Source organism: Ambystoma mexicanum, chromosome 4p, assembly GCF_040938575.1.
Source record: "Ambystoma mexicanum isolate Mex_15411 chromosome 4p, UKY_AmexF1_1, whole genome shotgun sequence".
NCBI classification, from domain to species: domain Eukaryota; kingdom Metazoa; phylum Chordata; class Amphibia; order Caudata; family Ambystomatidae; genus Ambystoma; species Ambystoma mexicanum.
The window spans coordinates 911,334,891-911,350,806 of NC_090927.1; the positions used below are offsets into that span (position 1 = coordinate 911,334,891).

Here is a 15,916-nt window from a genome sequence, read left to right on the forward strand (position 1 = left end):
GTTTAAATTACTTCAAGATGGTGCTTTGCGCGCTGCGCACTGCCTCCTTAGTGCTTCCTGGGGCAGTCGAATCCTGAGTGAGGGCAAGGATGAAAGGTACTCAAATAGGGTCCGCCGGGACCGGCGTAGACCGGCTTCGTTGCAGAAGCGCCGGCGCAGAAGTGCCTGACGTTTCTATAAGTGGACGTGAGAGCACTCTGGGAGTTGTAGTTGTAATGAGTAACATCTCTTAATTTGGATATGCGGTGCAAATAAAATCAGCTTGTACCTTGTTAGTCGTGCTGATGTGAGATGTTGTGTCTGCGTTCGGTTTAATAGAACGTCTACAGAGTGAGGTACCATCACGGTTAAGGAGTAATCCAGAACCATACCCTCACTTTGATTTACAGATGCGGCGGCAGCAGCAACAGCTCTCAAACATCTCAGCAAAGCGCATGCAACAGGGTCAAGCGTGGAGAAAAAATAACCGCACGTCTATTCTTCCCTCCATGCTCGTCCATTAACACAGCCAAAGCGCATCCATCACATTCATGCACATACAAAATAAAGGCCTTGTTGTAATTTGGTGTGCCCAAAACTGGTGCTGAACACAATGCAGCCTTGAGCAGATCAAAAGCATTCTGCCAATCCATTTTCCACAGTAAAGGCAAAGAAATGCCCTTCTTTGTCAATGCGAACATTGGTTTAATCATTAATGAGAAGTTAGGGATACACTGTCTACAGTATGAAGCCATGCCTATCAAGGCTCTAACCTCTTTCTGTGTATTTGGGACAGACATGCTAGAGATGCTTTGTATCCGTTCAGGTGTCAGTCTTCTCCCCTCCTTTGACAGGAGATAGCCTAAATGGGCGACCTCCTGTCGACAATATTGAAACTTTTTTAATGAAGCCTTATGCCCATGTTCTACTAAATGAATAAGCAGCAACAGGGCAACAACGTACAAGTGGAAGGCAACTCAAGTGTATCAAGCTGTTCCTTCAAAGCTCTACTATAAATGCTTGGACTCTCAGTGTACGCTTGTGGCACACGAATAAATGTAAACGAGTGTCCCCCTAGGGTGAACGCGAACAAATATCTATTGTCAACATGTACAGGAATACTAAAGAAAGCATTCTTTAGATCCACAACACTAAAATGAGTAGCTGAAGCGGGAATCATTGTCACTATAGTAGTCACATCAGGCACAATCGGAAATTGTGGAGCAACAATCGTATTGACAACGCGCAAATCAATAATAAAACGGAAAGGAATTGCATTATCCCCTTTCTTATAAACCAGTAGAATCGGACTATTACACAAACTTCCTGCAATTTCCTTAATCACTCCTCGATGTACAAAATCAGAAACTATACCCTTTAAAGCTTGTTCACCGTGAACTGAAATCTTATACTGTGGAATGCGTGGTAGTTTAACACCTGGTTTCAACACAATTTTAACAGACTCAATTTGCAAAATACCAATGTCATTATCATCAACCGCCCATAAACATGCCAGAACCTTATCCAATTCAGTCGGTAAAGGCCTAGTCAAGAATTGTGGAGCAGAAGTTCATTGAGGTGAAATCGTTAAATGCACTCCATCCGGAAAACAATAAATTACAGCATTCAATTCTTTCAACAGATTCAACCCCAACAAATTTTCGCCACAATTAGTTGTCAAAAGAAAATTGACATGAATCGGTAAATGGTCCCAGTGAAGTGGTACCGGGTGAGAAACCAGACTAACCACTGGCGTACCAGAGAGTCCTACAGAAATGTTGTTCTGCCCTGACAGTGGAATATATGGAACCCGCAAATGATCAATGGAACACTTCTGTGCTCCTGTATCTATCAAAAATAGATGCTTTCTATTCCCCACCTTCATTTCAATGTAGGGCCCCTTCTGATTGACGGGAATAGGTACTGGTTCCAGACTCTGCTTCGGGCTGTCCTAACGGAACAGTTCATCATAAAATTCAAGATCCTCAGAAAAATACACCGTCGAAGGATATCAAAATTGTTCCCATTATTAACTCTATGCTGCTGACTATCCTGTGTAAATGACCGAATTGACTTCTACCAGGACCCCCTATCCCAGGACAGCCTCTGGATCGTCTACCCATGCTACCATACATGTTATTCGATTGCTGCTGAAAGATCAGGCATTGTGCTCGCCAATGACATTCTTGTCTGCAATAGGCACATTGGTTCATGTGTACAGGACCCATTTCAGGGATTACTCTGTGGGGCAAACTGACCTCTAAACTGTGTATTCCCACCTCTGGTTCCTCTTACTATTTGCTGCAACAATACTTTTTGTTCAAGTCTCCCTTCTTCATTATCCTCTCTTTTCAGTATTGACTCTGTTTTCATAATACTGAGCCATAAGCAATATTTCAGACTGTGATTTAGCTTGCCAGGCACTTTCGAAAATCATAATTTGTAATTGGATATCAGGCAACAATCCACGCACAAATTTGTCTACAAACATCATTTTTTCTGACTCGGTACTTTAGTCCTGACTGTTGAAATCTGAAAACACTTTTTCGAACCAATCAAAAACCTTCAGATTTCCCCTGGATGCAAGCTGTAAGCTTGTCCCAAACTATTCTTCTCTCTGGAACCAAAGTCTTCAATTTAGTTACTATTCTGTCTGGCAGTGCCAATATCACCTGTGGCGGTTTCTCACCAGCATTTCTTTCTCCATCTATCCGTACCAAGTTAACACATGTGTCACCCAGCCCTGCCTGATCCTCTACAGTTCTTATATGTTTCCATAAATCAGCACGTAGGATCACAGGGAACATCAAGTCCATATCACCCAGGGTGAAAACTGACGAATGCAAGACAGATTCAATTTCTTTATAAAATCCTGTTGGATTTTTCCTGATATCTGGAATTGTTTGTCTAATGGTATTCACTTCCTGTCTAGAAAATGGGACATGAACAAACTGTGAGACATAGTGAACTTCAATAGTAGTGGATGCTGCGCCTGTTGCGGCATTAGCAAATCACTCCAAACATCAGCCAATTGCATTGCCATCCCCTCTATCAAAATATTCTGTTTGGGAACACTTTCTTGGTCAGAAATCACAGTAAAGACAGCTGATTTTTCATCTTCTTCTATATATTTCTTAGCCCATGCATACACTTCTCTTTCTCTAGCTTTAGATACTGTACTACCAGTCACTATTCTTGGATCAGCACTCGTCCCTTCAATCGCTACAAGTGGAGCAGAACCACTTGGAAAACAGTGTACAGACAAATCTTGTACAATAGGCAGTGGAGACACTACCACTGCCGGTAAAGACGGAATTAAGGGAACAGGGACTGCCGGTAAGGGCGAGGATGCAGAAGGGGAAACAACAACGGAAAGAGGAGAAACAACAGGAGGAAAAGGAACAACCACAGGAGGAGGGGCAACAGCGGGAAGAGGTAAAACAGCAGGGAGAGTCACATAAGGATGTGGTTCAGTAGCAATAGTCCTACGCTCATTCAAAAGCTTATCGATTAGCTCGTCTGAGGTATGAAAATCCTAAGACGGATATATTTTCTGTACTCCAAGTTGAAAAGCCCATCCATACTTCTAATAGATTCCGACTGTTTCTGTGGGTCATACAATAATGCTTTTTCAATATTACACATATGTTGACGTGCGTGTTTCTCTTTACTCTTAAGTCGCTGCAGAGCTTCCTTTCTCCAATCCTTAATTGCATCAAATGCTGCAGGCCTAGCCTTTTTCTTCATCAATATGGACTCTAAGTACTCTATACAGGCAATTTCAAAACTACCATGAACTGGCCACTGAAATTCGGAAGCATGTCTAGTTTGTCTGTGACAAATCGTTAAATACAATACTATTTAGACCGTAATTACAGTACATTATACAAGCCGGTGAGCCAACAGGTGGCGCCAGTTGGCCATGTCCCAAAGATTGTCTGTCTCTGCGGAATAAACCCCTGAACCAGACAGACAATTTCCCAGGCATGTCAGATTAATGCTGTTACCTGGCGTTGTTTGTACTCGCGAGTGCAAAGCTGCAGCAAAATACCAGAATTCTTAGGAATCAGGGCAGGACTCACCTGATTTCAAAGACTAAGCAGGTCCGATCGGATTACAAAGGATTCTCGTGGTTGGCAATTTTGGCAAAGAGCCCGCCTCGATATGGGGACCCTTGTCAAGATGCCCTCTCGAACCGCATGCTCACCGTTCAAAGATCAGATCGCGCAGTACTGTCGAGGTGTCGCGTCTCATACAAAGGGGCCCCCTTTTCTCACTCTCCGATCCCGGTCCGATAGCCGCATCTTTTCAGCAAGATGACATCAATCTTGAGGGTCCCTATTCGGGCGCCATCTGAAAGACCAAATAAATATCGAGGCTTAGTACCACAAAATGAAATACGCCAATCAGAGGTCAAAAGATACAAGTATCTTTATTTCTGTACAGATTCAAAGCAAAACAGATAGCTATCTGGCTCCCAACACCTCGCAGTTTGTACCAGCAAACACAGTGAGGGGTGAGAGTGCTGGACATCTTAATGCGGGTTCTTTTATACATTTTTCCAATCATTATCCAGCCCCTCTCCAAACTAATAATTTACATAGTAGGGTTCGTACCCAGTTAATATGACAAATATGACAATATTATTTAACAGATTTAACAAGTTTGCTTGTCTCCAGCTCACAATAAGCCTAGTTTGAAGAAAGAACACAATATATTACAACCAAAGCACACTGTGTGACTTTTCTCAACATTGTTCTGTTGTTTAGATGAGGATGAGGATTGTGAGCGCAGACAACACTTGGATTGCAGTTCATATGAGTCACAAGGTTTATTTGCATAGAACAAACAGTCTGCTCTCGGTCAGCCTAAATGTTGACACAACTCAAAGGTCGTTCAGCTTGGCTGTAGTTGAAAACACAGTTCACCATTTTAGGACACAGAGCAAGAGTTAAAATGGCAGATGATTCTTAAAATGGCGGCGAAGTTGATCAGAAATCAGAGCATTTCAAACGCGGTTTTCTGTGCAACGCGAATGGGCTTAGGGCAATATTCATAATAAGGCAGTATGATATGAATACAGTTTAACACTTTGTCGGGTGAACTGGGAGAGAATGATCCCAGATGAGACAGAGTTGTTTAGTGAGGGGGTCAGAGAAGGGGAGTAAGTTGGGAGAGTAAGAATAAGGAGTATGTTAAGTGTGTCGCATATTTTGAAGAATAGATATAGCAAGCAATGTCATTAGAAGGCAGAGAGTAGGAGGTAGAACAAGGGCAAGTGGTGAGTGGGCTGATGGGTAGAGAAGAGTTTGTGAGAGTGAGAACAGAATCAGGAGATGAGTTTAGTCTGGTAAGGGGTATTAGCTTTATCCAAAGTTGAGGATAGGGTATGTTTCGTAGGAGAGCAGAAAGGGAAAACAGTGTTTGCACCATTGGCACAATTGGAGAGGCATTGCAGGCTTAAGGTGCAGAATCTCTGAGGAGACACTGGCCAAGGACTGGGAGGTGTAAACATGCATGAAGGGTAATTGTGTTCTTAAGCCATAAATAGGGTAGAGTTGAAATTAAGCAAGCTTGATCGTTAGAAGATGCTAAAAGCCGAGAGGGATGACCAACTTTAACTAGGTGCTACATTAGCACCTAGTTAAAATTGGGTCATCTCTCTCCGCTTTTAGCACTGCTACTGAGTCAGGCTTACATAGTTGTTTTACATATGGGAAAATTAGGGGTGGGTAATGGAGGGGAAGAAATTGTGATGACAAAAGGGACTATAGAGTGTTCAGATTGAGAGGCGCTCGATAGACAGATGAGAAGGGGGTGAAGTGGCGAGGGTGAGCTTCAGAGTATTTGAAAGGGAGTGGTGTGGTTGGTTGTAAGTGGATTTCAAGGAATGGCCAGACACAGCAGGAGGGATCCACATTCAGGTTGATGAATGGAAGAGATTTTAGGCAAGTTAAAATCTCCTAGAACTGTGATAGGGGCTGATGTGGGAAGAGTCTAGAAACAGATCCACTCTGGTCAATGGGAGCAGGAAAGGTTAGTTGTATCAGTGTGTAGTGCACCAAATGTAGCTGAGTCATGGGGGGGGGGTCCACATCTCGTTAATGGGCATGGCTGAAGGCTGGGGCAGTAGGAGTCAATACAAGCAGGGATTACCTAAATTGTGTGTACAGAGGGATTGGACATTCAGATGTCCAAGATGAGTATGCCCAGGCCACATTTCCAGACCCTAACAGGTAGCCAGCACATACAGTCTTCATGTCAGCATGCATTCTTTCGAAAGTGTGGATTTTGGGGAAAAATCCATAAGTCCCATTTTCAGCCTTTTCCTTCATATGCACGGGATTGAGGGTGAAATAAGTATGCAATGAGAGTCAACACTCAAAGAAATGTGATGTTTGAGTAACAAAATCCTCCTACAAAATCTTCTATATGCAATAGACCGATCAGAGGGCAACATTTGGTCAAAAGCTGAGCATGAAATCTCGTTTTCTATAGTAGAGATCTCCATGTGGCCATTTTAGTGAACCTTGTGCCATGCCCTCTAAAATGAAAGGCACGGTCAATATGTTTACAAATGTAGGCCCCACCTGAAGAGCTGCTTTTGAGAAGCAAGAGGGAATAGTTTCATCTACAAGCCTAGAGGATCAGTCCTGGCACATGTGTGAGTCAGTACTGGCCTTTTTCACATGCTAGGCCCAGGCTTGCCCTAGACAACGTTAGATGTGTTTTCATGCATAGAGTAGGAAGCTTGAGGAGTGACCTAAAGATTATTCTCATTACTTTAGCTGCATGGATGCAGGCAAAGGAGGCCTAGCCAAACTCCACAACTGCACAGGTCTGCAGACAATTATGTATTAACAGCCATACACGTTTATTCAATTGTTGTACTTTGCAATGTGTTTATTGTAAATGACTTGCAGTTTCGTGTGTCTAATTTGATGTCTTGCCATGGTGTTAAAGGTATCACCACAGTCCTGACCATGTCTACGATCATCACGGGTGTGAACGCCTCGATGCCACGTGTCTCCTACATCAAAGCTGTGGACATTTACCTCTGGGTCAGTTTTGTGTTTGTATTCCTTTCTGTGCTGGAATACGCCGCAGTGAACTACCTGACCACAGTTCAAGAGCGGAAAGAGAGGAAACTGAGAGAGAAGGTGAGGTGACACAATGTGGTGGTTGATTTGCTTTTTACCTTTTATTATTTTAAAGGGTAGCCATATTGGAGCTTTTGGGTGGCTATGGCATGCAACTTTCATAGTGGTAACACAAGGTGTCTATACAGTTCAGTCAATACTTTGCAGGTTTGACCCAATGCAATAATGAGCCTATGTTTAGATGTCAGTTTACTGGGTAACGTATCCTTACCTTTGACCTGCTATAACTTCGGCGTAATCATTTATTTTCCTTGCCTTATTAATGTCTACTGCTCTGGTATTGCCTTTTGCACCCTTCCTGGAGCATTCCTGTTAACCCTCTTCCACCTTCTCCTCCCTTCCACATGTCAGTAGGGTGACTGGCATCTCGGGGAATTGCAGATGACTTAGGCAAATCTTAGCCTAGGGTCATCCTATCCCAAAGTGTCTTTCTCAGAATCAGGACAGCCCAGACCACACTGTATGTTGTTATGATGGATCCGATGTAATCACTGCCCTCTATTGATACATTGTTACTATACTTTTGCATTTCATCCTGTTCTTGCTGCTCCCATTAGCTCTTCTCCGCACCCTTCCTGCGCTGCTGTTGATAGTAGATAATGAACAGCCCGTGTCACTCTGCCCGTGGCACTGTAGTCCCCATCCCAACACTACAGGCATTAAACAGATTTGAGATTTGCCCTCCTGGGCAACTAATAAGCAGGCCTGGATAGCACGAGAAGCACTTAGAGAAGGAAGGCTTCCCAGGGGACCCGTTATAGAGGACACCTTGTGACCTTGCAGGTAATTGAGGGGCAAGGGAGGAGGAGGATGCCAAACAGCGCCAGATTTCAATTAGGGAAGATGCAAAAGGCAAGCGCTGGGCATGACTGCTTCTTAATTAAATAAAGTTACAGTTTAGAAGCAGATCTCGGCCTCAGTGTTTCATTTCAGAAAGGTACAGCATGTTCTTTATGAGGTTCTAGTTTCCTTCAGTAGTCAAGAGTTACCACCTTAGTCTCCAGGGAGTTGCTGAAGACGTTTTTTAATTGTTCGTGTTACCAAGAACTGCTCAATGCTCTCTTTAGTGAAGCAACATTGAACTATTTTAACAGGATGATTACATTCACTGAATGCTAACAATATTCAAGTGATTGACTTGCCACCCTCAGAGAGTCGGAAAATCAGTCAATCCTGTCCCCCATTTGAGGAACAGGCATTTACCACATAATGGTGGAAATAAGAATACGACCTGAGCAGAGGGACACAGCTACCAACTAAACGTGCCCCTGTATACAGAACGGGGAGAAAGAGGGACCTGCACCGAGAAGCGCAGTGCAAGAGAAACAAAAAGAGGCGTGTTGATACGTAGGATAAAAGAGAAAGACAGAGGAACATGGCAGCGGGTTGACCCTCATAGCAGTGAGCAGCAGTGAAGAAAAGTCTTTCTTTGCATCATATAACCTCTTTATACTTTGGCCCTCATTACAACTCAGGCGGTAAGGGGTTTACGGCGCCGTAAACAGCGCCGACCCTTACCGCCTGAGTACGAGGTCCCTTAGCGCCATGGCGGATTTAACACCTGCTTTTAGCAGGTGTTAAAATCCATGGCGCTAAGGGACCATGTTGTTAATTACGCCACCGTAATTTACGGTGGCGTAATTAACGCCTTCCCCACTCCCATTATGCCCTATGGGGCAAAAATGGGAATGGGGAAGGGTAAATGGGGATTGGGGACTTACCGCCCCGCCGACCTCGGAATGGGGCGGTAAGTCCGCCTACCACCATGGCGTAAACGTAGTTTACGCCATGGTGGTAAAGTCACGGCCCAGGCGGTAACTTACCGCCTGGTTCGTAATGAGTCCCTGTAGCCGATCTCTGCTACAATTGTAGAAAAGTGGGAATAAATCCACTGAGTACTAGGGAGAAACCGTAGCATGAAAGAACGACAAACCCCTTTTCTTCACTTTTATAGGATTGTGATCTTGGGAGCATTGTTTTAAAGCGTAAGTATTTACTTCAACAAGTGTCGTCAACGCGACTACACATATTCTTTTCTAGCTCAATTGGCATTTACCTTCTGTGAATGCATCCTTAGAAATCTCAACCATTTCTAGTGGTCTTTTATAATAACTTTCTATTATAAAAATGTTCTTGTATTTCCTAGTCCTTCTTTACACACTGCTTATCTCCACCCCCGCAATACCAACTCTTCATCTTCCTTGGGGATACACTTGGAGGGTCATTTTATAACTAGCCGTGCCAACAATGAAAGCCGAAAATTGCTTTTATGCTTCAATATTTCCGCTCTAGCTCATGTTCTTGACATTCCGAGGCATGGGAGGCCAGCAAAGCATTGGCATATTCAGTTTGCTTGCCTTCTCCACCTCAGGAGAGCACTTGGTTTTATGCCTGCACGAGATTTTCATGCCAGCGTAAAACAAACGTTTCCAATGTAATACGCCGTGGTTTAGCACCTGATAACGACCAGGCGGATTCCATTATAAAACGCTGGCTGCAAAGCGTAATTCCGTTTAGTCCTAGTGAGCGACAGGCAGTCGTGATTCTGTTAAGGGCACGGAGGTGAGAATTATGCGCCTCTCGTTTCTGCTTTGTTGTATAACTGCAAGAAAACAAAAATGAGACACACAAATAGACTGCTCCCACAATTCATCCTCTTTGCCCCTCCCTTCTTCTGTCCTGCAATCAATGGAGAAAAAGGCCTCCGAAAGGAAAGTACCAACTCCTACTGCTTCACACATTGGACTACACACAACTGCAATGTTGCTAGGAAATGCTGGGAAATCAATGTCGTTGGAAGCAGTGTTCGTGTGACAGTACACGTAAAACGACACACCAGAAGAAGTAAATACTCGCCCTTTAAGCTCCAGGGCGTGAACATCTGCCAGTCATTTAAAAGTGACCAGACAACTCAGCATGACTAATTTGGCTGATAGCTGCTCAAAGGAAATCTGAGAATTGGGAGGCCCCCTCTCAAAAACACAAAGGACTAGATTAACGCCCACAGATGGGAATGGCACAATACCCTTCAAGAGCCAACAGCCCACCAGGAACCTATTCACCAAGTCCTAATACTGGAGATTGCAGATTGATATAAATTCACAATCCGATAATACGCGGAGTCAGTCAATTCTGCCAGGTAGTTAGCCATTGCTACCACAGAGGCCAGGCGGGGATACAAGTCCCCTCGAGAACACCAGTGCACAGAGGCTGCCCATGGTGACTCGTAAGATCAGAGGGTTCTCCGATATCAGCCAGGCGATCAGCTGGAGGGACCCTTCCAAAATTAGAGGATGGGATTCCCCTTGCGGGTCTCGAAGGACATTGGGGAGCATTGGCAGCAGATGATGAAATGCAATGAGAGGCTGGAAAACCGCAGGTTCTAGGCCTGTGATGGCCCCCAGGGGGCCATCAACACCATTGTAGCACCCTGGGACTGTACCTGTATCAGAACTTTGGAAATCAAGGCAAACTGTTGAAAAGCATAAAGCGCAACCCTACCTCAACCCTGGGCAAAAAGGGCCCATAGCCAGGGCCTTCCGGTCCAGCTTTAACTGAAAAACTAGGGAAGTTGGCTGTTGAGACAGTACATTAACAGATTGACCCGGGCGGGAATGCAGTGAATGTCATGTGTGGGAAAAATCACAGGAGGTAGACGTAAATCCACCAGGTTTTGCCAATATGGAGAGCACCAATCTTCAACAATACAAGACTGCCTGTATTTTCGCTGATGGGCATGCAGAAATCCCAAAACCTTTAGCCAGATCCGAAATGTCCCTGGACCTTGTTCCCCCCAGTCTGTTGACATAATGGACCACTGACTGATTATCCATCTGAAGAGTAATGACATAGTGCCACTGGTTTCTGCCGAAGACTCCAGACTGCAAAGAACCCAGCTAGAATCTCTAAACAAGTCATGTGCTTTTGAGATTCCATGTGACAACACCAACTTCCAGCGTGCTGAGGTGGTAATGGATTCTTAGAAAAACCCAGAACAGTACCGAAAATTGCTTGCTTGTACTTGGTGGAGCCACCATCTTAACTCATTGCGTGCTTCTGAATAGAGCTGCACCAATCAGCATATTGCGCCTTTGATGAGCTTGTGAATCTTCAATATTTGCTGGGATCTGTACTGCAGGGGGTCTGGAAAAATCACCCGATTTGACACCAGCAGCCGACCCATGATCCTGGCTATTTGCCAAATGGATAACACTTGTGGTTGCTGTGCTAGCCCAATTCTTACCTTGATATTGCATATTTTCTCCCTCGAAGGCAGAAGGATACACGAAACACTGTTTCACAAAATTTCTTGCGATTCCTGGTACTCCAATTACTCCCAATTGATCAGGAATCCCAGAGAGGTAAGCAGATTGACCACCAGCTGTAGGTGCTATTGAAGCATTCCCACGACTGAGCCATGATAAGGATATCATTGTGATAATTCTGAAAGCTGACCCCTCTGAGCCATAAGAAATCTACCAGTGGCCACAATCATTTTAAAAAACACCAAAGCATGGATGCTAAACCGAAGAACAGAGAAGAAAATCGAAATCCCTGTTGCCTCCATTGGAAACACAGAAAGTTTCTCTGTTCAAGCATGATGGGAACTGTCAGGTGTGCATCCTTGATATCCAAACAAACGAACCAGACGCCTGGTCTCAACATGCTATCTCACAACGCAATTGTCTCCAACTTGAAGTTCTGATAGAGCACAAATTGATTTCAATACAGTATATTGAAGACACCCCAAAATGGTTGGTCCTTTTTTCAAACCAATAAGATATTGCTGAGGAAATTGGATGGGTGTGGTCTCCATAGTTATATAGCCCGTGTCTTTAATAACTGTACTATTTTCTTATTCACTGCAAGCAGGGTTGGACTGGCGGCATCAGCCCATCGGCCACTGGCCGATGACCTTTGAGGACCTGGGGGGCCGGTTTTTATGAGGCCACCCCAGGGCCGTTTTTCTTGCCAGTAAAATGTTTAGTAAAAAACATATTTGCTGCGACTCATGTCTGCTGCGGGCCACGTGGCCCAAGCTGGACCATTTTTTTTTTTTGTGTGTCGTCACTGCCGTGGCGACCTGGGCGCAGCCCGAGCAGCAGGTCGCCTGAGGGTCGGAGCTGCGCCGGGCGCCAGAAATGAAACTGACACGCTCTCTCTGAGGGGGGGTGGGGCCTGGGATGTGCAGCATAATTATTCATCAAAGCAAGGTAACAACACACACTTTGTTACCTTGCTTTGATGATTTGATTTGCATGCATGCATCATAATTAATTATAAATGCCTGCATGCATCAGAGCAGAGGGCCGCCGCGGCCGTGCAGCCACTTGAATCGGCTGGTGCTCCGTGCTCGCCTCGGGCCCGCCCCGGCTCACTCTATGAAGTGAAGTGCTAATATATTATAACACCTACTGAGGCTGGCCTGGCTGCCTCCTGCCTGCAGGGCTGGGCCCCGGCCGTGGCACATCTCCCCCCAGTTCACTCTCGCAACAAGTTGCTTTTAACTTTGCAGGAAGTAACAACAACAAATGTGTTACACTTCGCAAAGTTGAAAGCAACTTGTGCCTGGGGGCTGGGGATGACACAGACTCGGTGCTCGCCAATTCTGGAGAGAGAGAGAGTCACGTGATGGTAATCATCACGAATTGAGAGAGAGGATATTAGTTGGGCCTCCCTGACCCTGCTGGGTATGATGATTTTGGCCATGGAACGGCAGCCAGCCCACGACTGACACAATGCAGGACAGCTGCAGACTGTCATCAGTCGTCACGTCACACCACCGCACACCGGACCACAGTGCCTGGCCAGAAGTTGAAGACCGAAGTTCTGAGAGAGACTCTGTGAAGGAGGCTCTGAGAGCCAGTGCTGCTGAGGTAAGAAACAAGTCCATAGAATAGCTGTGGCAGTTGTAACCTAGCCTGCTGTCACTGTGACATGTATACAAACATGTCTGCACACACACAAAGACTCACGCAAACACACACACACTTGGTGGTACATTGGTGCACATGTATGTTATTAAGGCGTGCCCCCCTGCCATCACGGACACTCTTGAACCGCTCATGAAGCAGCAAGATGAAGGTCTTAAAACCCCCTCCCACCACCTGGCAGTTCTGTCACCTTGGGCTGCGGGATAGCGTTGTGTACACCCCAGAGGTTGATTTGCATAATACTCATGGGAAGATGCCCGTGCAAAGGGCTGCTGTTTGAATTCCCCAGCAGTTCCTTAGTGGTGGGAATAATGCTTGAACTCGTGAGTATGACCTGGACCCTCTCAACTCCCCGGCGAGTAGCATGCAGAGACTGAGCGAGCGTGGACTCACTTGTCGATGAAGGCATGGTGCATAAGGAAGATGAGGTCGTTGCTGGACAGTGGCACCTGGCTCATGGTACTACCCATGAATATGTGGAAGAGGTTGTGCATGCTTCTCCTCCTCACCAGCTCATTGGCTGGATCCATGAAGCCTGGGCATTGGGAGGAGGAAACACAATGGCTGACTGTTAATGTCTGGTCTGTGGTCTTCAAGCACATTTGAGAACTGACCTGGCACAAAAAAGGGGGAAAGAAATCTACAGCAATTACAAGAATAACAGATGTCAGCGTTGCACTTTCCCCTTCTCTGAGTGAAAACCATCTTGCAAATGGCAGAAAGAGATGCACAGAAGGAGTTACATTAATCATAACCACTGTACGTTCCTCTGGGCAGCTTTCATTTCTCATTTTCTATCTCCACTCTTCCCTTACTTGAGGGGTCTAGCCATATGCATATTAGTCTTTATTCTGCCACCTACGGGAGCAGCTCAGCCCCAAATGCTTTGCCATATCCCTTCTGCAAGTGAACAAAAGATACCCGAGGCGTGTTTTTTTCGGCCACGTTGGAGCTTCATCATGAGAAGCAAGCATCATGGATAACATGGCACATATAACAAGTCAACAGGCTTGGAAGATAGACCAGGGCAGGACAAACCAAAAAAGAAAAAAAAAGAAATAGTGACTTACAAATGTCACATTCATCTTGGGGAGCAAATGTAACTAACTAAAGAGGGGTACCCTACACATATAGAAAATGACATGTGAGGCGTAAGCAGTTCATGCTGCCTTGTGTGTTTATTTGCATTCCACCACACACACTTTGTGTTTATGCCACACGAAGTACACAACTACAGGTGCCAAAATGCAAGAAAATTAAGGTATACACTGCTCGTGCTTGACGTTGCCCAGCTTGTGTTGCCTGCGCCGTGTGCCACAGCTAGACGCCCCAAGAGATCTGACTATGCGCTATGCTAGGTGCGAGTCCTGCTTCTTACACTCTTTGTGTCTATGCATTCTTGCATGTTATTCACATTGAAATGCAGGGCTGCGAGTCACGGGTGCAAGGAAAGGAGTCATGGCAGGATGTGCTATTCATACTGGCGAGGAACGGTTTGGGGGGCTATTCACTGTCATGTCTCTCAAGACCTCACTGTCATGTCTCTCAAGACCTCAACCTGCTGACAGCCACGGGCCCACGCCAGCCCCGCCGCCCACCAAGTCCTGAGTGATCCGTGTGATGCGACCCCTCCATGTCGGGATAAGAGGCACGCATTGGCATTGCCATAATTTAGCGTCAGCCCAGAGTCCCCCAGACAGCCAAAGCACTGGAATAGTGGAAGGCCTCTTTCCAGATCTAAACCTGCAACAATGCTAAAGGGCAGGGGGGGAAGGGGAGCTTTACTGCTGTTCGATAACCTGACCCATAGGTTAAAGAATTGTTCAGTTCACTGAAACGGTGTAAGAACAGATAAGCCATATAGCGGGTGTATGGCATAGACACTAGTGACATTTCGATGGAATTCGGCCAACTGTAGTGCTTGGGCATTCTAAGTAGTTGGGTGGGTGGCCTGAGTGCTGTGCAGGTGGGTAGGAAGGGAGGGAGGCAGGGCGTTGGGGCTCTTGGGAAAGCTCAAGGGCAGACATCTGGATTCTGTGGGCATGATGCATCGTCTGCTGAATTCGTTCTATATTGTAGATAATTAGACCATGTTGACTTTGTGTTTAGTAGGCCCTGAATGGCATGGAACATTTCGTTAGCTTTTGGGGTCTTTCTTTTCACACTCAGGGAAACATTGAAGTGAGAGTAAAGCTTGAGTCTATAAAGGGTATATGTGTAATGTGTAAAGCTTGAGACTATAAAGGGTATATGTGTAATGTGTGGAGTGTGCTGGGAAGGAACAGATTAATAGTGGGTCATCTGCACAAGGTGAAGTAACTGCTGAGACTAGGATCATTTGCATAACTCATTCCCGCATCTCTGCTTAGTGCCTGTGCTGTGACTTTCTTTCATGTAGCCTGGCTGTCTTGCTCTGGGTGAAACTGTGCAAAAGCCTTCAGGCTTCTAGGCACATGCACAGGCAAGCACATGGTACCGCAGGTCAGGAATTAGTTGTATTGGTGGAGCTGTGTCCTCCAGTGCTAGAATTTCAGGGGGATCTGTAGGTCAGGACTGAGGTCTATTGTTGGAGCTGTGTGTGAGTCCCAGCTACTGTAGTAGGTCAAAAATGGGGTGCATTGGTAGAGCTGCGTGTCCTCCTAGTGCTGGATTGGGGTGCATTGTTGGAGGGTGGTTTGGTGCTGCAGGTCAAGATTGCGATGGATTGATGGAGCTGGGGGGGACATAGTTCTGTAAATGAAGGCGGTTGTGTAGAGCAGTCTCTGGGTCCTTGGCTTGCACTCCAATGGCCATACTCCCCCATAACTGTTCCGGACATACACACACAGAAAAGCTTACCATATT

The 15,916-nt window shown here is 45.6% G+C and overlaps 1 protein-coding gene across 3 annotated transcripts in view; it reads left to right on the plus strand.

Moving 5' to 3' along the window:
- Nucleotides 1-15,916, plus strand: part of LOC138453539 (gamma-aminobutyric acid receptor subunit rho-1) — a 720,362-nt gene that overhangs the window by 639,791 nt on the left and 64,655 nt on the right. For all 3 annotated transcript variants that reach the window (XM_069606507.1, XM_069606509.1, XM_069606508.1), the window contains one exon: nucleotides 6,943-7,139. In XM_069606507.1, the coding sequence (XP_069462608.1) occupies nucleotides 6,943-7,139 (197 nt within the window). The remainder of the gene's footprint in view (nucleotides 1-6,942; nucleotides 7,140-15,916) is intronic.